This window comes from Argiope bruennichi, chromosome 8 (assembly GCF_947563725.1).
Source record: "Argiope bruennichi chromosome 8, qqArgBrue1.1, whole genome shotgun sequence".
Classification (NCBI taxonomy): Eukaryota; Metazoa; Arthropoda; class Arachnida; order Araneae; family Araneidae; genus Argiope; species Argiope bruennichi.
The window spans coordinates 99001188-99023900 of NC_079158.1; the positions used below are offsets into that span (position 1 = coordinate 99001188).

Here is a 22713-nt window from a genome sequence, read left to right on the forward strand (position 1 = left end):
CTAATTCTGGTACAATAATATTGATGCCCTGTACTTTGATAGACGAAAGATATGAAATGTAGATCTTTAGCGTGAATCAGGCATTAGTACAGAATCTTTCACACAAATACTCTTTTTTTTACAAAATTGATAGCAAAATTTGGCATAAAATTACAATTATATTCATAAAATAGCTCATAGATTTTTTTTTATTTAATTCATTGCGTTCAGAAGTTTATATATCTAAAAGAATTACGAATTCTAACTTTTGTCATCCATTTATTATTCATATGATACTTAAGACTATAAATCACATTTAATATTAAATTGTTAATATCATAAAACATGCTACTATAATACCAATAATAATACAATATACTAATTTTTATCTGTTGAATTCAAAGCATTTTTGAATTGTCTTGTTCGCAGACAGCCAGAAACCAAAGGTTTTAAGTGTTCTTTCCAAACTCAAGGAAGTCTATTATGTGGGAATTTGTCGAACTCTCGAGTTCGATTTTTTTTTTTTTTTTTTTTGACGAATACAATATTTTTTCGATAATTAAAAATATTCTAATTTGTTGTCAAAAATTTCTAATTCGATCTTAAGCATAATCTTAATGTAATTTGAACTTTTTAAGGTCAAAGATATTTATTCAATTAAAATCTACTTGTTCATCAATCAAATAGATTAAATTAAGTACATGGTTTTAATTCTAGAACTGCTAGTCTGACTCTACCTGCTAGTCTACTGCTACCAGACTCTAGACTAATTACTTTATCTAGTTTAAAAATATTTAAACATTTTTCATGGCATCTATTTAACACCCTTTATCTATAAACAATGAATAAAATTCAAAATTCCGAAGTTATTAAAGATGTTTCTTATATTAAATAAAAAAAAACGCTGAGTCTAATGAATAAATTTCTTGACCTATTTGATTGATTAATGGCTGAAAAAATAAACCTTATCTTACCTCAACTCGCCAAGGAAATTTGAAATATTTTATGTTGCTACTAATTTTTTTCACCCAATTTTCAGCTTTAAAAATTAAATTTCAAACGATTTTTTTTTTTTTGCTTTTTTATTTATTTAAATAAATATTTTTGTCTCATTTTTTGTACTTGTTTCTAACAAAAAATTTAAAACAAGAAATTGCTGACCAGATAAGTGAATTCACAAATATAAAGAGTTTTTCAATGAACAATTCCATGAATGAATGTTCCTTTGAAATCGAGTATATGGAAGCGAAATATTTCTTGAAAAGATTTCTAGTATTTTTACAAGAGTTTATGAGATGCTAATTTATTTTGCAGAATAAAATATCTTCTTTTTTACTGTAATTTAATTCATAGAACGATCCTCTGCATTTTAAAAGAAAATAAATTTTGTTAGTTTTATAATAAATATAAAAATCTCTTCTTAAACTAAGTCTTGAATATTCTGTATATTCCGTTCTTATCAACCAGTTTTAAACAAATTTTTATGCAGTACTTATAATAACAGCTTATAATTATTAATACTTATAGTTATATAAGTGGAACAGCTTTTCGTTTTTTTACACAATTTTTAAAAAATATTGTTTTATTGTCCTCGAACAATCAACAAAGGCTTATGAACTAAGAAAAATTCAAAAAAATATGGTATATTTAAATACCGGGATGAGAATTTTTTCCCTTCAAAAATCATATTTGGAAAATTAAAGAGGATCTAGCTTTGCAGTCAGGAAATTTTATTGCAGCAGTTGCTGAGGAAAATGTTGTTTTGTTGAAAGGATTTCAGCGTGGGCAATTTTTTTAATTGAAAGTCGATATAATTTTATTCAGGTGCAGGCATATTAAAGTGTGTAAGCTTAAAAATCGTCGTAGTCTTCGTCTCTTTGTTTGTCGTCAATAATTCTTTTCAGATCGACATCTTTTCTTTCAGCAGGTGAAACACACTTCCCTTTAAGAACGTATGGTCGTGCTACTTTGAACATCCACTCAATGTGGGAGTCGCACTCCAAGGGGTTGCCTGAAAAGAAAAAGAAGAGAAATTAATTTGACACTTTAATTAACATCGAGCATTTTGCCTTCTTTGACTTTCCCATACAATTTTGCATAGTAGCGTCTACTGCTCTAAAACAGTGTATGGTGGGGGTATATTGTTATTTATCTTACTAGAATCGTCAACCGACATTAACTTGAATGTTGCTTTTTCTAATTTATTGTCTAATTTGAATAGTTTAATTATTAGTCAATAAAAATAATAATAATAAGATACTTGACTTGATGTAAGTTTTAACATTATTAATTGAAAGTTTTTAATAAGATAAATTAAATTCAAAGCAAATGTTTTCGATTAATTTCCCTCCATATGCTCTCCTTTATATGATTAAAATAAATTCGAATGGTGTGATATTACTTTTCCATTTATTTACCAAAGATGTTATTATGAAAAAAATTAAATTTTTGTTTATCAGCATTTAGTTTCCCCTTTTTTAAAAATTTATATTTAAACTTCAAGCTTCAGAAAATTTTCTGCTGCAGGAAATTGCTTACAATTTTGTTTCTGCTATCTCTGGGATCTCAGATTATGCAACAGCAATTCTTCCCAAAACAAACGATATAGCGGAAAGAATGTGTTTTGCTAATGCGCTTGCTCAGTGGAAAGAATCAATACTACTTTTTCGACAGTACCTTCACTTCACAAATTGAGATGCAGAATGAATATCTTTTATTAATTCTTGTGTGAAATGAAAAGAACCAATACTTTTTCGAGTATCATAGCTGCAAAGACAGATAAAAAAAATGCTGCTGCTTTTCTCCAAATTATTGAAAATTTTAAAAGAAATCCTATCAGATGATAAACATAAATTCTCGAAATTTTATGAAAATTGAATAAATTATTGATTTTAGGCACGCAAAAAAGACTGTGGATGCTGCAGTTCTTCAGTGACTATATACACTATCCTTTTTTCCACAACATAGCACGTTTTCATATCGAATAAAATCGAATATTTACTCCATAGACAGTTTAGCATCAGCATTCATATAGATTTGCATTTTTGTAACAAAACAACAAGCAGAATTTCATTTACATAGTTTGTTGCATTTTTGCTTTTATTTGCATATAAACATTTGATAGATCGTCAGAAAGGGAATCATTCCAAGAACTTAGCACAAATCTACAATTTGGATTATCTAAACTAAATGCCTCATTCCTCTATTTATTTCACTGCATTTTTGTATTGGGTTTACTTTTATAAAGTCAAATTTTCTGCTAATGGATATCCTCCAAAATTAGGAGAAATCTACAATTTTAATACTAAGATAGCATATGAAATTTCTCATTTTTAGCTCTTTGCTTTTTGAGCTGTTGTATTATTAGTTAGTCAGAAAGATAGACAGACATAATTTCCAAAATGATTTTTTTTGACTCATTGAAATCCAAAATTTATTGCCTGGAGTATATAAGATAAGATAGACTTTAAGGTTGAATATTTATAATATTTACTCTTCGCATACTTTTATACTAATATATTTCTTTCTATATTTCGTTCCTCTCGAATGTTTGTGTTTATTTCCACATAAAAAAAAATCTGTGATTTCGTGAATGATGTTAAAAAGAATCGATTTTAGGATTTTATAATGTAATCTGGCATCAATAAAATTTTCTGTAGATATCTTAAGTTATTTCCTCTTCTCCTTTGTTGTTTTTGTAATTTTGATGTTTTCTTGCTTTGAATTTGAAAACGATTACTAAAAGAGAATTATTTTTATGAGGATTCGTTCCAAAGTATTTTAAATATACCCTTCACTGAACAACATGCTAATTTGCTTAGATTTGTGGTTCTTAAAAACTATTTTTAATTATAACAACGAAAAAATTGCATCTTGAGAAATAAGATCGGGAGAAAAATTGATACCCTGTCCTAGGCGTCAGTTGTACTTCTTACATCAGCAGCCAGCCCCTAACAAATTTTGTCATAAGTAGCAAATTATCATTTTTGTACAACAATCAACACGAAGGACAAAGTCATGCGTAGATAGATAAAGAGAGTGAGAGAGTAGAAAGTCGCTATCCAATCCATATTCCCACTGGTAATATCCCCCCCCCCCAAAAAAAAGATCTTTGTCGTTGGTTGTTCCTAAAATTGGGGGTGGCATGCTCTGCTTCTGAAAATGTACCGAAATCTATACATCATAATGTGAAGCTAGTCAAATGTTAATAATTGCTGTATTAAGTATCAGTTGTTGGAACAAGAGTCATTAAAACATTTCTTTTCTTTAAATTAATATCCTTTTTAGCACCTTGACTGCCATGGAAGTCACCAGTGACCGGTGGAGCCATATAAATCGCATCATAAGAAAGTCAAAGTAGCAGTCAACGTGTTATTGTCTCGATTTGTACTATTTCATGGCTATCAACTCTTCAATATGTTTCATTACAATGAAATATGTGCCTTTGTGGATATATATTCTTTCTCAATAAATAAAATCTGATCTCTTTGCAATTTAGCCTAAGTCTCTAAATACAATCATGTTATTATTTTAAAAAGCGTAGTTTTATCAATTTTTATTCTTCACATTCTGTGATAAGCTACACTTTTTCTTTAATTTTTGAAAATTGTCAATAACTTCTACTAAATTCACTTGTGAAAATTCTTTAAAAATTAAAACAAATTTTATTATACAAATCTTTAGCTTACTTTCTAGGTATACTCGGGTAACTTGGCCCCAGATAAGTGACCACGTAGACTCTGGCACCCGTTTAATATGATTTTCGGCAAGAATTACTTCCTTTAACGAAGGCATTCCAATGAATAAGTCTTCAGGTATAGCAGAGATATCATTATTGCTGTGAAAGAGAAAAACGAGGACATAAATGAATTCATGAAAAATAGATTTTAAAGAGAAAATAAACGTACCAAACAGAGTGGACAAATAAAATTGATGCTTACATATGGAATAGGGATTGCAATACCGGTATACCGGGATACCGAATACCGGTATTTTGAGCCATTTGTACAATTTTGTAATACCGGTATTCACAAGTTTAAATACCGGTTTTTCGGTATTTACTAGAAATTTTTAAAATTGTCACCACTATATGTTCAGGGATCGCGAACACAGCAAAATAGTATACGTTTTTGTTTTTATGTCTCCCTAACGGGCGAAATTAATTAGCTAATTAATGGCTTAATTAATTGCTTAAATCTGAAGTAACGAAACATGGATTATCCCTGAAAGAAGATATTGTACCTATAACGACTGATGGAGCAACAGTTATGAAAAAAGTTGGAAAGTTAATTGGTGCAAATCAGCAATTGAGCTATGCACATGGAATTCAATTAGGAGTAATAGATGTATTATACCAAAAAAAAATAAAGGGCAGAACAATCCAAATACTGTGGATGTAGAAACTTCGGATTCCAACTTTGAAGAGAGTAAGAGTGAGAGTGATATTGAAAATGAAGATAATGACGATGTAATTGTTGAAGAAAATATTGCTAATGAGGATGAAATATTAACCTATCAAGAATTGCTTCCTATAATTTATTAAGTTCGAAAAATTGTAAGATATTTAAACGTTCCCCTATAAAAAGGATATATTACTAAAATATGTACTAACTGAAAATAAAACAGAATATATGTTAATATTAGATTCTAAAACACGTTGGAACAGTTTACTCCTAATGATGGAACGATTTTTGAAACTGAGAAATCCAATCCAAAAAAGTAATAATCGACTTAAACCTGTAAATTAATTTTTCAGGTAGTGAATTTGACTTAATATCCAGAACTATAACGCTCTACTTTCAATAAAACTGACTGCTGAGGCATTATGTCGGAGAGATTCTAATTTAATAACAGCTAATGCAACAATAAATTTCATGTTGCAGTCACTGAAAGAACAGCACACATCACTATCTGAAGAATTATATATTGCATTGAAAAATCTCACAGAAGAAAGGCATACCAAAATAGAAAATGTCTTATGGTATTTGCATAATTATAATGATTTTACAAATGAAAATGAAATAAATAAAATAACCAATTCAAATCTGATTAAGTTTAGAGTAAATTTTCTTAAAATGTTTTCCCCACAAACCTATCCACATTCAGAAGAATTCGGTTCAATTATCGAAGATTATGATGTCACTACTGTCGATAGTGAAAAGGAATTGTCTCTCGAACAAAAATTAGAATTAGCGATAAATAAAAAAATTTCAACGAACCAAAATACAATACAGAAATCAGCTATATCCTAAACCATCTGACGAGAAATCGATTTATTTGAAGATGAGGGATTTAGAGGTAACTATTTGGAAAAAGTATATCGCGCTTTGCTAACAGTACCACCAACTAGCGTAGATGCCGAAAAGCGTTTTCGACAGCTGGTCATTTTTACACAAAATTACTTTTCAGGCTTAATGACAGTACAATGGATGCATTATGTTTTTTAAGATCACATTTCAAAAATTTGTAATAGTATCACAGACTGAATAGTGATATTTACACTTTTTTTGTGATTTAAATAAATAAGATATTTCTTTACTTTTTGTGATTATATACTGTTATAATTTATAAGTTACAAATCATTTTTTTGTGATATTTACACTCTCTAACAAAACTGGCAAATAAAACAAAGAAACATCTGTGTTTTCTTTCTTTTTCTAAAATTTCTAATACCGGTATTAAAACCGGTATCCCGGTATTAAGATCTAAAAAATACCGAATACCGGTATTGAAATTTTGGTCCGGTATTGCAATCCCTAATATGGAACTAAACTTTTCAATTTGAAAATGAAAAATTGTATATTCATTCAAGTAGTAAATAATAATTTTTAACACAAGGGGATTCATTCCATGCAAAGTCGTTGATGTTTCTCTATTCACTTTAAGGGTGAATTTTCATCCGCATTTCCTTAAAATTCTACACACAGCGTAAAACAATAAGATTCTGCATCAGCAGTGCTTGTCTAGTTCTTAATGAGGGCCTTAATTTCATGAATCGATCACTGATTACTCATAAAATAGCCTTAAGCAGAGTAATTAAAATCTTATCAATAAAAAGCAAGATTGATATGATTTTAATACCAAAATTATCCTGAATTTTAAAATACTTACGTGAGATCTAGCGAAGTAAGGTGCGTTGCAGGATAGGGGAACATGGTCCTTTTCAAAGTTTTGAATTTGTTTCCTGTAAGCCAAAGGTTTCTCAGATTCTTGAGAGATGCAAAAGCTCTGTCCCCTAACTTCTCGATGAAATTCGTCATGATGAAGAGGTTCTTGACGCTCACAGGTCCGTTCCTGAACCACTCGTTGCTGAGCTCGTGGATGTCATTGCCTTCAATCTCAAGATCTTCGAGGACTCGAAGCGAAGACACATTCAAGAACTTCAGATCGTTCTCACCCATAAAGCTGAAGTGGATGGAAAATTCCTGAAAGTTTATGCAAACAATCCATTGAAAGCACAATTAGAGAATGCTTTTCATCAATAGGGCATTTTGAAAGGTCATTTAAAAACTTTTATAATAAATGGCATACAGAACCACAACATTTTTGTGCAATAAAACATGTGGTCAAATACTTAAATAGTGGACCAGTTGCAATCATTTTTTGTTAGTGATTAAAAGAAAAATACACACCAGATAAATACTACAGAGATTAAACCAGTTTTAGGAATAATATTGCTAATGATAGATAAACAGAAGCAGAATGTAAAATCAAATTTTAGTCATAACTATTTATAAATTTGTTACTTACGCTGACAGTTTTAAAAATGTAGTCAGTAATACTGAGAAACAGTTGCATTACAATTCATTCTCGGATTTTAAAACCCTCCGCACTTTTGTGCATGAGTCAATTTATTTAGTCAAAATTGGGGTCAGAGAAAAGATGAGAGGAGATGTTTACATTGAACATTAAGGTGAAGTAAGATTATACGGGTTCTCAGAAGGTGTAAACACTATAGGTGACTCGTAATATTATCGGAAAAAATCTTATTATCTTATTCACAATAAAATACTTTAGAGCAGTTTTTATTTACTGAGAACGGTCTAAAAATTATATTATGATGAATAATTGAAAGATTTTTATTCTTAAAATTTGGCAATTCCCTTCTTTTACAAAATAATTATAATTTTTTTTTGGTAAGAACCGTTTTTGCTATTTAGTTTTTCGATAACATTTTGAGATTAACAACGGTAGATAATCTCAGTTACATTTAAGGATATTACATAAAATATTTTCCTTGCCAGCTCTGAAAGTTTTTTCGACACTTGAACTAGTCTTATAATCAATCAATAGGAATTGCAATAAAATAGCATGAGATGAGACAACACGACACTCATATACGTGAAAAATAGCAAAAAAAAAAAAAGTATCCAATGAAGAGGAAATCAAAATCAAAGATTGAAGAATTTTGAAAATGCACTCTTCCTTCCCCATCTCATCCCTTAGCCATGTAGAATTCGTTGCAAGGTGATAGTCTCGAGATAATGCAACAAACAGTGCGTAATATTTAAATCATTATAAAAATTCAACTTTTGAAAGTAATATTAGAGTGATTAATTGGTTTCTTACTTCAATAATATCTTCCAAACCCTCGAGAGCAGATCTCCCTTCATCGCCGAAAGTCTTTAGCTTGCAGTTGGTGAAAGAAAGCTTGGTTACATGCAGACCTTTAAAAAGATCAGATGGCACCTTGTCCAGACTGGATCTAAGGAAATCTATGAAGACCCTCTTGATCCCTTCTGTGCTGTGCACGGCCTTCCGAGCCTCCTCTATATCGTTCACCTGGATGCAGTCCACCCGTATGGTCTTGCCATCGCTCACGCAATTGCAAGGCGCCAGGTCTTCGAAAGATGGACAAAGATTGACGAAAGAACCCTGTATAGCCACAGCTTGCAGCAACACGAGAGCGAATGCGAATAACATCATGGTAGACTCTGTGTTCATCAAAAATATTAAAAATCAACAGAAAAATCATAAGCCTGGTGGGAATTGGTACAGATAGAGTTCTTTGCACGAGCGCATAAAATGGGTGCTTAAAATAGCTCATTGTGATTAAAGTACACTTGTAATCTCATTGCAATTGTTTTCTGAATGCATGATTTATGAAAAAATATTTTCTATTTATATGCAAATAACATCGTTTTTTGTATTTTATTTCATTGTAACATTTGTTCTTTATCTAGGACAATATACAAGTGAATGTAAATGTGTATACAAGTGAATGTAAATGTGTGTATATATTAGTGAATGTAAAAGTGTGTATATATTAGTGAATATAAATGTATATACAAGTGAATGTAAATGTCTGTATATATTAGTGAATATAAATGTGTATGCAAGTAAATGTAAATGTGTGTATATATTAGTGAATATAAATGTGTATACAAGTGAATGTAAATGTGTGATACATATATATATATATATATATATATATATATATATATATATATATATATATATATACTATAATGTAAATGTGAATAAATATTCGCATTCGGATAAAAATTCATCCTCAGTGTGTCTAAGAATTGTTCAACCCCACCAATTACGAATACTCTTACTGAATATTAGTTTTATCGATCAAATTGACAGTGGACAATAGAATCAAAGTTGCTATACACTGCTGATTCAATGAGAACTTTGTACAGCCAAATCAGAATTAAACGAATTTAGATATAATTTTTAGTTTTACTTAAAAAGAGAAATTTTTCTTTTGAATATTTTTCTCGGCAGTTTTTCTGACAATTTTTAGAAAAAGAAAGATTTAAATCAGGGAGTGGTAAGAATCCATGTTAGGAAGCTTAAAAAGACGCTTTGTTTGCATAAAAAATGCACTCATAATTAGAAATTCATCATTGGTCACGACATATATAGTTAAGCGCATTTTGGATAGTTCGGAAATAATTTAAGAATGTTTATAAATATAACTCAATTTGAGAACTCAGTTTAATAAATGTCAAATCTTTTCTTAACCAACCGAAAAGGATTGAATGAATATCTTCAGCACGAACATGTTTCAAGAAATGATTGAGATAGCAAGGTCATAAGTAGAGAGATTCTGAAGTTCATTAAGAATATGAAGCAGCATTCAGAAAAATGTGGCTGAAGTATCTTTGATATGATCCAAAACCTGCTTTGTTTACGACTTCTTTCATTTCTTTACGATGACTATAGGATGTTGACTGATTTATATATATTTCAAAGTCCTATCATCTCATCTATACTTGCATTAAAAAGAAATTAAAGAATAAATTTTTGCTATATTAAAAAATAAGAATTTTTAGTACATTTCATATTTATTTGATAGTTTATGTACGGCAAAGTAAATGAAAAGCCAAAACTGATGCCATGCCGCTTAATTTTGAGTTTAAATATCGAATATAAAAGTTCTTGAAATGACATCAAATGAAAAAAGCTTTTTTTTTAGAATTATTGAACTCTGAACGGTATATATCACAAAAAATAATGTGATTATTCCATCTTGTAAAACTAAATTGTTGCCTTTACTTTATAAGGAATCAAATTGATTCAATACGATCCAGAACTTTATGAATCTGACAAATTTTGTGAAAGAAAATCACAATTTAAAATGAACAATAAAAATGTGGAAACAAATTCTGCCAATCGTTAGAATTAGTATCTTAATAAAACAAGCTTATAGTCAGGCAAAATAGTTTGTCACTGCTAAAATAGTTTGTAAAAAGTATTAAAATAAGATTTTTAAAATTTTTTATACCAGAAATCTAAAATTTTTTTCGAAATTTTTCTTTATTTGAATTTATAAATATCAATCTTGGGATTTGTCTATTATAAACAAATCTCAACTTATAAATATTGTGAGAAACATGACAAATTTTTCAACCAGATGCCAATATCCATATCGATTTGAATCAAATCGATGAAAATGTTTTACCGCATCGCACATAATAAATCGATGCGAAATTTTTCTTCGAATTATTTCTTCTGATTAATTTTTTAATTTCCGCAGCTTTTAAAAAAAATATTTAGTTATCATACATTCATAGAAAATATGAAGCATTCATTAAGCAAAAATAATTGAAAGTTACTTATTGTCAATAAATTACACACACGATTTAAAACGTACTTACATGTGGCTGTACCTTGCAGAATAATGAAAAAAGAAAAAAAAATTAAAGTATTAATCTGCGAGATTGATAACGATACATATGGCGGTTTCTCAGGAAAGAAAGTAAAAATTGACACTGATTTGAATTTTATCAGTAGCACACACTGATTTGAATTTTTCTGATAAACTTTTCTCACGTAATTATTTGAATAATAAATTCTACCAGCTAGAAAATATTGTTTGAAAAATTCAAACAAATTTATATTAATTCGTATTTGTTACTTATAAATGCAGAACAAGCAGCTCTTAGTCTTTATAAAAATATTAATACTAGCTGTCTTTAGTGATCAGTTATTCGTCTGCATAGTAAAATTATTGCTTTTAGTACGGTAACCAATTTTAATACACTATATCTTATCACACCAAAAGAAAGTACTGTGGTGATGTTCACGTAGAATGTTGTATAAAGCACTTCATCGCTATTAGAAAAATAAACTTTTAATTTCACTAACAACTATCGGAACATCACTACTAGTACTTAGCGCACATATACATAGAACGGGGATTCCCCGGGCGAAGTATTAACATAGATTGTATTAGGGAAAGTAGATAGGTAGCGCTTTAGAATAACATGAATGAAAGATGGCGTTACGATCACTACAGTACTATTTATATCTATACTTACCGAATAGGCATAAAGTATTCAAAGCAATTAGTTAGCTATACACGTAAATTGGCGAAAGCAGTCCAATTGCAGTGGCTGAAGATTGAGTTAAGGTTTTATTTTGAAATATCTCCATAAAATGGTGAAAAGAGAGGCAGGAGACCATTGATGACGTATCCAAAAGTCGTGTACTTTCCTATGAAATAAAAATTGGCAAGAAACCACCACTGAGATTTTTCTACTTAAAAAATGTATAACTGAAACAGTGGTTTTTCAGTTCCTCCGAGATGAAGTAGAGTATAGATGGACAGGCGAACATTGATGATGCACCTAGTGATCATAAGCTTTCATATTTTATAAAAATTTGCGAAATCGGTACAACGCTTGTTTCTTGGGCATTGGATATTTGAATTTCTAATTTGTTTAAAAAAATAGATTAAAAGATTAAAATCGAAAAAATATCCACATGTGTTTGTTTAACAGATAGATTCAAGATACTTCTCTGATGCAGCATATAGTTTTTTAAATTTTATTTTGCATAGTTCCTCAAGTTAATAAAAATATAAATTGAGGCCTAAAAGTGAAGCCTTATAAATGTAATAATAATAAAACTATTACATAATGAAATATTACAATAATGAAAGTATTACATAATGAAATATTACAATAATGAAAGTATTACATAATGAAATATTACAATAATGAAAGTATTACATAAATCACAAAAGACGGCTCGCACGAACAATCTCATTACATGTACTGTTGAATTATATGGGTTAAAAGAACACTGTTTGAAGTTTATCATATTATAAACAGCCCATGAAAAAGCGCCAAGCCCAAGTTAAAGTATACAAGCACTTTAACATGAAAAAGTGCGTTTGAATTTTCTTTAATTAAGAATTTATATAGACACACTAATTTTAAATATTACAGAAACTCAACATATAATAATATATACCCTAGTAGCACATTATATTGTATAATATTGTAAGAATTAAAAAAAACAATATTGTACAATATGGTAAATGAGTAAACCATAATTAAATGAGTAAATCATTGACTACATGAAACAGGCTCAAGCGATTGAGGGATTTTGATTCATAAATTAAAACTTGTTACAATTTTTTCAACAGAAATTTTTTTCCTTGTTACCACTCACATCAACAAATTCGACAATGATACGGGAAGAAAATTAGATTATAAACTTTTTATTCTAATCAGAAAAGATATTTTTTTTTTAGTTTAGCTATATAATAAGGCATGAAAAGTGAAGTTACTAAATTTATTGGTTATAGAATCTGTTGTACTTTGCTGCTCTGAAATGAGAACAGATACATGCATATAATAATAATAGTATTTCTTAATGGAATAATTTTAAAATCTTTATTTCTTTCTTAAACTTTTTTTGGGTTCTTCTTCATACATGTTTCATATTCTACAAAAAGAACAAACTACAGCCATGAAAAGGAAACGTCACTCCCCAGAAGTGCAGCTGGAGGCCAATGTACTGCATTTACCATCTTCACTCTGCTAGGTACTCTATTTTATAGAAGAATAAGACAAACTTTTTAATTTTAGATTAGGAAATGTTCTTGTAACTAGAGTAGAGTTTCTAAGTCATGTTTTTATTTTCTGTAATTTCTGAAAAACTATTAAATGTATAATTTTGGTTCCGTCGTTTTCTTTGGTTTCAACTGTAAATGCTAGTTGAAAGAGGCAGCTAAAATGCCACACAGTAAGATAGGACATCTGCCAGCATAATATCAGCACTGAATAAGTGAATTTGTGTTTGCATCATAAATTTATTTTCAGTTGAAGATGTCAGCTTTTGAAAAAATTATGTGGTTTACGGAAAGTTTTGATTTTCTGCTTCTACTTGAAGAAACTGCAAATGAGACTCATCAAATGATAAACGTACTTACGATTATTATGCTTTTAATGGAAGAAAATGTCGCTAGGGGTTCCAACGTTTCAGACATAATGTTCATGATGCCAAGATTATGTTTTGTATTTGGTGGGATCATCTCCGTGTGATATATTATGAATTGTTGAAACAGAGTGAAAGTTCACAAAGTATAGTATCGAACGCAATTGATGCATTTAAGCCAATCATTGAAGGAGAAACGGCGACAGTATCAAGATAATTATGATATCATCCAGCATGACTATACCTGACCATATATCTCAAGTCATATTTGTAATCTTATCCCACTAACCGTATTATCGAGAAATTGCTTCTTCCGACTACCATTTGTTTCGAACACTGGGACACGGTCTAGCTGATTAGCATTTCCGCTCTTATAGAATTCAAAAATGGATCGATTCATGGATCGTCTCAAAAGAAGCATCGCTTTTTTCTAGATGGTATCCGACAGATGAATAGTAACTAATGGAAAGTACGTTGAATCACGAATAAGTAATCACATTTTAAGAATAAGGTCTCAAATTTTGAAGAAAAAAAATGTCGAAAGAAAAGTTGTATACCTAACATAATCAAGACATGTTGGACAGATATGTTAAATGCCCTTTTGTGCTTGAGAGTATTATATAGTAATAAATTAAAATGTTGTCAATTTACGTTTTCTACGATTACTGGAAATAGAAAACTTTACATTATTATACAAAGAATGTTGAATGTATTCAGAACCAATGAATTCGCTACCAAGAAGACAGGTAAACAACTTTACCATCCAATTAAAGGAAGTGCTATTTTTTATTCTCAAAAAAGGCATTTTATTACTAAGCGTTATAAGCATTCGTAAAATGGGAGTTCCTATGTCTTAAAGATCCAAGAGATGTGTAGAAGAAAAATTCGAACACTTGATTTATTTTTAATGTTCGTTTCTTTGTGTCTATTAGTTTAGTTAGGCGTCCTGTTATAAAGCTGACTAAGAACTCTGAAATTAATCCATGTTACATTGAACCGATATCGAATGAAAACCTATCCACTAACAACTTTGTATTTAATCTTGTATTTAAAGCGTGGTCTTTCTTTATATCCCGCCCCAACCAGAGGAGGGCTATTGTGACGCAACAAATCTAAATTTGTCCATATACATAGAAGATTTGGGTGGAATCTGCTCTTAAAACGTTAGCTCCTCTATTCCGAAGCATAAAGTTGACCATAATCCATTAGCCTTTCCTCTTTTATATATTTCTTCAGGAGACGTCAAATTTTCTGGAAGAAATCTGATTATCTTTTAATTAATAAACTGATTTTGGAGAGTATATTCGTCATGGGAAAAATACAACATTTTGCGTTAAGACGAGTTTATTCGTCAGGAGTATAAGTAGTGACAATTTGTAGTTCGAACTACAATTTTAGTAAAAACACAAACATATTCGTAAATTTCAAGATGCTTAAAATATTTTGAGGCCAAATCGAAATAAGAGGAGCAAATAAAAGATAATTATGCATTGTACCAGGCTTTGCTCACTACCTTTCTCTAATAGCAAATTTAAATAATTAATTTTTTTAATGTTTCTTTTCATTTATATACAAAAAATGTATGGTAGTTTAAGTAAATAAATAAATGTGGTTATTGAAATAAAAATATAAAAGTAAATTCATTACAATATAATTTCATATTACACATACTCTGTGTTTGACGAATATACTCGTCATCGCTAAATTTTTGCGATACAATTTAAATACGCATTTTCCGAAGAAGTCGTAATAGTTAACGGGTTAAACCAACGGGAGTGATATCCTCGAACCCACTCCTTCCGCATAAAATTATGGATCTCGGGTGACTTCATAAATGCTTTGCATGGCATTGGTGGATATTATTACGAAATCTAGACCTTTGACCTGGATCCAGCATTTTTACAGAATTCATCGTGCGGATTTTATTTTGGATGCCTTTTCTCTGCTCGACTGAAACCAAAATTTGGCATGACTTGGCATTAATTGTAATTCGATAAATCACATACAGAATTTTACCAAGTTATTCAATTTATAAGCTGGAAGCATATGAAAGTATAGATATAAAAGAACATATGATCAAACTTTTGACGGATCTGGTTCATAATTTGAGAAAAATCCACATTTTAGATGCTAAACCTATGTGTCAAATTTTATCTCTCTACATTTTTGTAGTTATCGCATTCAATTGTACTCGGACAACCAGACACACAAGCTTCCTCTGATTGGATTTCTTTTAAAATTTGACAGAAATTTACCAATTTAGCCTCAAGTCCATGTACAAAATTTCATCTGTCTAGCTCAAAGCGTTTTTGAGTTATGTTCACAAACAGACATACTGCAAAAATTATGTTTTCCGAACTCTGGGAGCATAAAAATTTGAAGATTAGTCAAAATATCGAGATGGAATGTTTTTAACAGCTACAATACTATCTGCAAGATTCGTGTATGAGAAAACGAAAATAAAAGTTTCCAATGTATGCGTACATCTTTTTTAGTTATATTAACATCCCATTTTAAATCAACACTAAGGCTATTTTGGACGTACCTCGTAATTCTGAACCGCTGTCAGATGACGGGGACGACATTTGAGCTGGTACCCTTCCTCTCCAAACTCCCACACCACACCAGACGTACATCTTTAATTGTCGTATATTTCGACATTTAATAAATTATCCGTATCTTCTAGTTGATTTCTGAAACTGACATTGTTTTTGAAGTTAAATAGCAAAACATTGGGGAACATAATGTCAAGATTTCCACACAACAAGAATTTAAACCTCCATGCATGCAACAATTGCTTGAAATTCTTTTGTTATTTCCAAAACAATTCTTTCCAAAAACTTGATGCACGATGTATTAAGTTTTTGGATGAAATGTTTTCTACCAGATGGCGTTTTCTACCTTTCAAAAGATCGGTGCCATACATTAGAATTTCTCTCCGAAGTCGGTTTGTGCTACTGCAAATGTCTGAGAAACATTGAATTTTCGGAAAATTCAAAATGAGAAGGCACATTCCAATGTATCATTTCTTTAACTTGGAATATGATGGAAGATATTCTATAAAGAATTCGCAATAATAATCTCGTGTTAATTTAGATACATTCAATGATAAAAATTAATATTACAAGTAAATATTTTAATTTATTATAATTAGCAATATTATAGAATATTTAAAAACTTTCATTTTTATGTAAAGGTACTTTTTACACATTATATACCTTTTTCAGAAATTAAATGCGCTTTAGGCTTAGCGAGAGAAAATTCTGTCTTGCCATATCCCATATCCTGTGGGAGTACTTTACACACGAATCCGTCTCAAAAGTGTTAATAGGAGTTCAAAAGGGACAACCACATACAGAAGTGTAGGAACTAAGAGAAAATGGCTATAGAATTTCTGCTGAAAGTCTTGAAGGAAGGGTGTATCAGGACAACTAAAAATTTTATGCTTTCTGTTCTTAAAGCCACGAATTTAAAAGATATTATAGTCGAATCAATATTTTCTCATCAACTAATCAATAGATTAGGTTATTGATTAATCAATATATTCTCATCCACTAATCAATAACCTAATCAATAGATTAGATTATTGATTAATCATATTCTCATCCACTAATCAATAGATTAGGTTATTGATTAATCAATATATTCTCATCCACTAATCTATAGATTAGGTTATTGATTAATCAATATATTCTCATCCACTAATCTATAGATTAGGTTATTGATTAATCAATATATTCTCATCCACTAATCTATAGATTAGGTTATTGATTAATCAATATATTCTCATCCCATAATCAATAGATTAGGTTATTGATTCAATCCACTAATCAATAGATTCCACCATCAACTTACTCGAAACTCCACAAATATTCAAATCGTTAAATCACGATTCCTACCTTCCCTAGAAATCATTAATTGCCATTATATCTTAAAATATGTCGAAATTGCTTGATGATGTTCATATATAAAGTGTTACTATTCTTATATTTAAATCGTATGAATGAATCGTATCAGAAAATAAGACAAAGTTTTAGCAAAAATGTTTATTCGTCAACATGAATAAAAACAAAATTAACAGTTAAATTTCCTTAGTAAAAGGCATAAAGCTGATATTTCTCATAGAGGAATAGCCTATAATTATCCAATTTTTATCTCAAGTGAATATGAGACGTCAATTTAAAATAAATTTTCTTCAAGTCTTCATTATTGCCTTCATTCTGTTTGATAGATATTATTAGAAAAGCTTAAGAAGACTTTTCACTAGAAGTTGGTGAATTAACATTTAACCGTAGAGCAGATTTCAAAAGTTTTTCCATCTTCTGAGTAGTACTAGGATCTAAATAGAGTGGTATGGAGTTATGTAAAGCACTATCTTCGTTATTCCTGCGGTTCATTTCCGAGACAAATAAATTATTATCGCTTAGCAAATATTCGTTTCGTTCCTTGTTTTTATTATTAGACGGGGTAAACATATTCTGAAATCCTGAAGTCTGACTGGGAATCAAATTTTCCTGTATATACTGCGTTACTGGCGCAGTTGGTAAAGAAAATTGTGAAAAATTGTCCCACCATGTCCCTTGTTGCCATTGGTCATTAGATGCTTCAGGAAGGGTATTACCTAACATTTGGTGAGCAATACCATTTGTAGGAAAAACCTGCAGATGGTTGCTCTGTCCAACCAATGTGGTAGGAACAACACATTCGCTTCCTTCAGCGCCATTGGACGAAACTGCAAATTCAACATATTCTCCATTAGTCACTACATTTGATTGTTCCATTATTTTTGTCGGATCTAATGGTTGCCGATTCTTTTGTAAGGATATGGTACTGTCTGTTTGTACATTATCTGCATTCTTTGTGAAGCATTGCGTACTATTACCTTCAAAATTTAGAACAGGAATAAGCAAGCAACTATCTTTCTTGTGAGTAGCCACTGTTTCTGTGACATTAACTAATTCAGAAACATAAAATGGATTATAGAGCTTTAAACTCGAGTCATAATTACCTGCAGAACAAAATGCAGGATTCGACAATCTCCAAATGGGATCCGCTAACCCAACAGGATGAGAAATATTGCCAATCGTGATAGAAGGTAGATATAAAGATGGCTCTTGTATATTTGCATGTTCTTCAGTTTCCAATTTTTTGTTTGGTGCAGTGTTCACAATCTGATTTTTATCTACAGATTGTGAGGACTCTGGTGCGGGACATGCATTCTCATTGGTTGTACTTGCATTCAAACTGATGCTGGTTGAAGGATGATTGCCGGACTGCTCATTGGATTTGTCCAACAACTGATGCGATTCTGTGCTTGAAAATTCTTCGCATTCTTTTATTTTCGATTTTGTATTTTGTACTATATTTACACTTTGATTTTCATTTGTGGATTGCAAGGATTCTAGTGAAGGGCATGCTTCCTGACAAGATATTTTTGTATTTTGTGCACCCTTTATGCAGATGTTGGCAGAAGGCTCTAGTCTGTATGTTGGGTTACGGGATTCTTCACTCGATTTGTTCAAAATTTGATGCAATTCTGCGGTAGAAAGTGAACCAGAATTTTCTTCCGTGCTAGAGGGATTTATTACATTCTCGTCAGAGATAAAAGAAGGGAAAATGTTCCCAGAATCTACTTGAATTGATGGTGGAGGAGGCATCAAGCAAACTGGTTGCTGGGGTATTAATTGCGGAAAGTTCAAAACGGGAACAGGAATCATTACATTAACCATTAATTTACCAGACACAAAATAGCCAACTGGCATAGGCATACTACCCATTCGAAATCGTGGATTGTTCCGATTTTCAAATATCAAGGCAGTAGATTCTCTAATAAAGCAAGAACATTTGTCTACATCTGTCTGTCCTTCAGTAATTAATGGTTTGTTACAGATTTTACAGAAGCTAGACAATGCTATTGCACAAGTTTGACACTTGCATGATTCCTCCGAGCAACAACATGGTATTCCGCATGGACAATTCGTATCTGTAAAAGAAAATTTAGAAATGAGAAGAAAGAAAGTTAAATTTCGAATAACTTATATATTTCTTTTATCTCCTTCCCTTTCGTTTATGAGCATCATTTATATCAGAAAAACAAAAGTTTATGGGGGCAATCAATTATTCTTGAAGCTCAAAAGTATATCCACTTCGAAAATATGATTAACATATTGTCTGCCGTATGAATCATTTGTAATCGATACCTGTTTTCAAATTAGATTATCCCATTTCTGCTGCAGTTAAGATATGGTAATAAAGGGAGTCATCTAATCAGATGGTCCGAATCACAAGCGCCCGTCATGGCAAAGAAAGCACTAATGGTAAGGAAATATTACCTATAATCAAAGGCAGATACAATCAACAATACACATAAATTTTATAAGAGCTGCATTACCAGTATGTGGCTAAGAAAATGCAAGTTAAAAAATGGGCACTTTGAACAATTGCATTTCAAAGATAGAATTTTTTTTCAGGAATTTCAAATTAATTTGGAGGACATTTCGCTTTCAAAAAGGACTGTTCCAATGGTTCAGTTATTTCAAAATGCAACCATTTCACCAATTACAGCAATAATATAATTAAATTACTCTAAGGATGAGTTTATAATTTTTATTAAAATAGTACACACTTCATGTTACTTACAAATTTATTTAGCCCTCTAAATTAAGTGATCGCTTAAACGGACCATTCTTTATTTCAATACATGGAAGAGAATGAAAGAACGCGAAACATTTAAGCTAATCCAATTTATTTTTCGAATGCTTCTTTCATTTACAGATTTATAAATTGGAAATTCTGTAATTCGATGCACGAGGCATACATTTCATCATATATAAAGACGGTTAAGATGGCTGCGTCACTAATAACTGCCAACTTTTCAATTGGAACTATAAAATTAGAATTTAAATTATATTTCTAAATAGACCAAATGGAATTATTCCAAACTTTTCCCTAGACAATCTATTTTTACTTAAATCTCTACTAATAAAATAATGCGTATATATGCGTATTGGTGCTTTACAACACAAAACATTTATCAAAGTTACCAAATTTGATACATATGTACTTTGGAGGATGGAAACATACATTTTGAAAAGGTTTTAAAATTTTAGTTCTTGCAAAGTTAAGAACCGCTCTCTGTCATTTTGAATAATTAGTGCGAGAGGCTGATATTCTCTCGCTCTAATTCTTGAAAACATTATTGCTCAAAATTGATAACCTACATTTCAAAATTTTAAAGGTTGCATTTCTGATTATGCTAATTTAATTGGCGTGCAGTTTTTTTCTCTGAATTATGATAATATTTCGGCATAATTTTCAGAGATATTATTGCAATGAAATTCAAATTATTTACGCCGTTTTACCAAATATTTAATGGTAATTTTATAGTGATTAATTAATGGCAGTTTTATGATGATTATCTAATGGCAAATTTTATTTCATCGTTAAATCAAGGCAAAGAGACTTGACCAGTTGTCTGAAAAACTTATATAAGAAATCAAAAAATGAATCATTACCACAAAAGACAATGTATAATGTATAAATATAATTACCTAGACACTTAACTTTTAAAGGCATTATTAGTGTCATACAAATCGACTTCTTATGAAGATTTATTAGCATAATAAACAGAATAATTGCAATTAAAATAACACGGCCTTAATGTACGACTAAGAATGCATACTTGAAGATAGCATGAAGTTAAGATAGTTATGGATTTCATAAACTCAATATTCCCAAAATCAATAATCAATGAAAAATCAATAGATATAAAACAAAATTCAATATTTAATAAAAAAAAATCAGCTGGTCTCTAGAGATAGCGTTATCTAGTAAAGTATAACTGTTGAATTAAGCTATTAAACAAGACGTTTTTAAAGGTGGACTAAAGATTTCTAAATTTTTTTCCATTTTAAAACAACCGCATGAATTTTAAATCAGGAAAATTTAACTATATCTTTTGATTTTATTCAAAAAATTTTCATTATCTTCAGAAGATAGTTTAAATTGTGTTCTGGAGTTTTGAGTGCTTATATGTTATCTCCAGTTGTAACTTATTGTTAAAAAAATAAGTTGCAACTTAAAATTTATGAACAAAATATTACACACATAAAATATTGCAAAGCAAGTACATAAATGTAATATGTGTTTAGTGTGCAATTACAATATTTCTAATAGAAAACTTGAATTATATGTAAAAACGTTCCAATACTTTTATAATTAAAATTTAAATTATCCTGTGCTTAAATCTTGCAAAAATTATTTTATTTGAAAATAAAATTTTGGAACTTTAAATGACTGAACATATTTTAATATATTCAGCTGTATTCATCTCGTTTTTATTTTATTAAATTGTTACATAAATATCCGCTTTTCGTTAATTAGGTTGTAAAAAAATTATATTAAAATATGGTGGCTACTTACTACCGCAAGAACAAGGCATGTTTTCCAGATAAAATTTAAAAATACAAAATTTTATATAAGGAAACGTTCGTTTCTATAAGAACAACTGATAAGATTTCTGGATGCAACAAAATGTGTTGCTATAAGTTCTGCTTCAGTTCATCAAATTGTGTGCTCCAAATGTCCTTACATTTTATGACACAAATGAAAAAATTCCTTATATTTCAATGGAGGTCTCACTGCAATGGCATAAAGAACTGTCAAAGGTAAAAGTATATAAAAAGAACAGAAAGGAAAATTTCTAATACGTTTTCGCATCTTATGATAGATTGTTGTAGATTGTTAAGATAATTTATTGTAAGAAAATCTTTCAATTTTTCTACACAAATGTAAGTAGAAATAATATACTTAGTTTTTCATACGTTTTCATGTGTATCACATTGAAAGAAGACAGTGGAATCATAATGAAAATAACTTAATAAAATGATTAGTAAATATCTTGAAAAGGTCTCAAAAACTGAATGCCAGAATAGGTCAGCATGCTAAAACAACCGTAACTAACTAAAAGGTATCAATATCCCAACAGCTCAAAGATATTCTATAATAGTTTTATGATGTTGTTCTGTATTTTGAATACTTTGCAATATTGTATTGATT

The 22713-nt window shown here is 30.1% G+C and overlaps 2 protein-coding genes across 2 annotated transcripts; both read right to left on the reverse strand.

Moving 5' to 3' along the window:
• Positions 1-1768: 1768 nt before the first annotated feature.
• Positions 1769-11090, reverse strand: LOC129980943 (oplophorus-luciferin 2-monooxygenase non-catalytic subunit-like). Its single transcript, XM_056091451.1, has 5 exons — positions 11084-11090; positions 8548-8912; positions 7090-7403; positions 4668-4816; positions 1769-1990 (listed from the first exon to the last, which is right to left on the reverse strand). Exons 2-5 carry the CDS (start codon positions 8902-8904, stop codon positions 1830-1832), a joined length of 981 nt encoding a protein of 326 aa, XP_055947426.1. The 5' UTR covers positions 8905-8912; positions 11084-11090; the 3' UTR covers positions 1769-1829.
• Positions 11091-17713: 6623 nt separating this feature from the next.
• On the reverse strand, positions 17714-22214 carry LOC129981443 (uncharacterized). Its single transcript, XM_056092282.1, has 2 exons — positions 22078-22214; positions 17714-19639 (listed from the first exon to the last, which is right to left on the reverse strand). Exons 1-2 carry the CDS (start codon positions 22094-22096, stop codon positions 17904-17906), a joined length of 1755 nt encoding a protein of 584 aa, XP_055948257.1. The 5' UTR covers positions 22097-22214; the 3' UTR covers positions 17714-17903.
• Between the last annotated feature and the right edge of the window lie 499 nt (positions 22215-22713).

Excerpts from the sequence above, each read along its gene's own strand:
- LOC129980943 (XM_056091451.1), bottom strand. The coding sequence starts at position 8,904 with ATGATGTTATTCGCATTCGCTCTCGTGTTGCTGCAAGCTGTGGCTATA. Across the intron at positions 7,404-8,547 it reads GTTTGGAAGATATTATTGAA|GAATTTTCCATCCACTTCAG; the intron begins GTAAGAAACCAA and ends ATAAACTTTCAG. Across the intron at positions 1,991-4,667 it reads TACCCGAGTATACCTAGAAA|GCAACCCCTTGGAGTGCGAC; the intron begins GTAAGCTAAAGA and ends TTTTCTTTTCAG.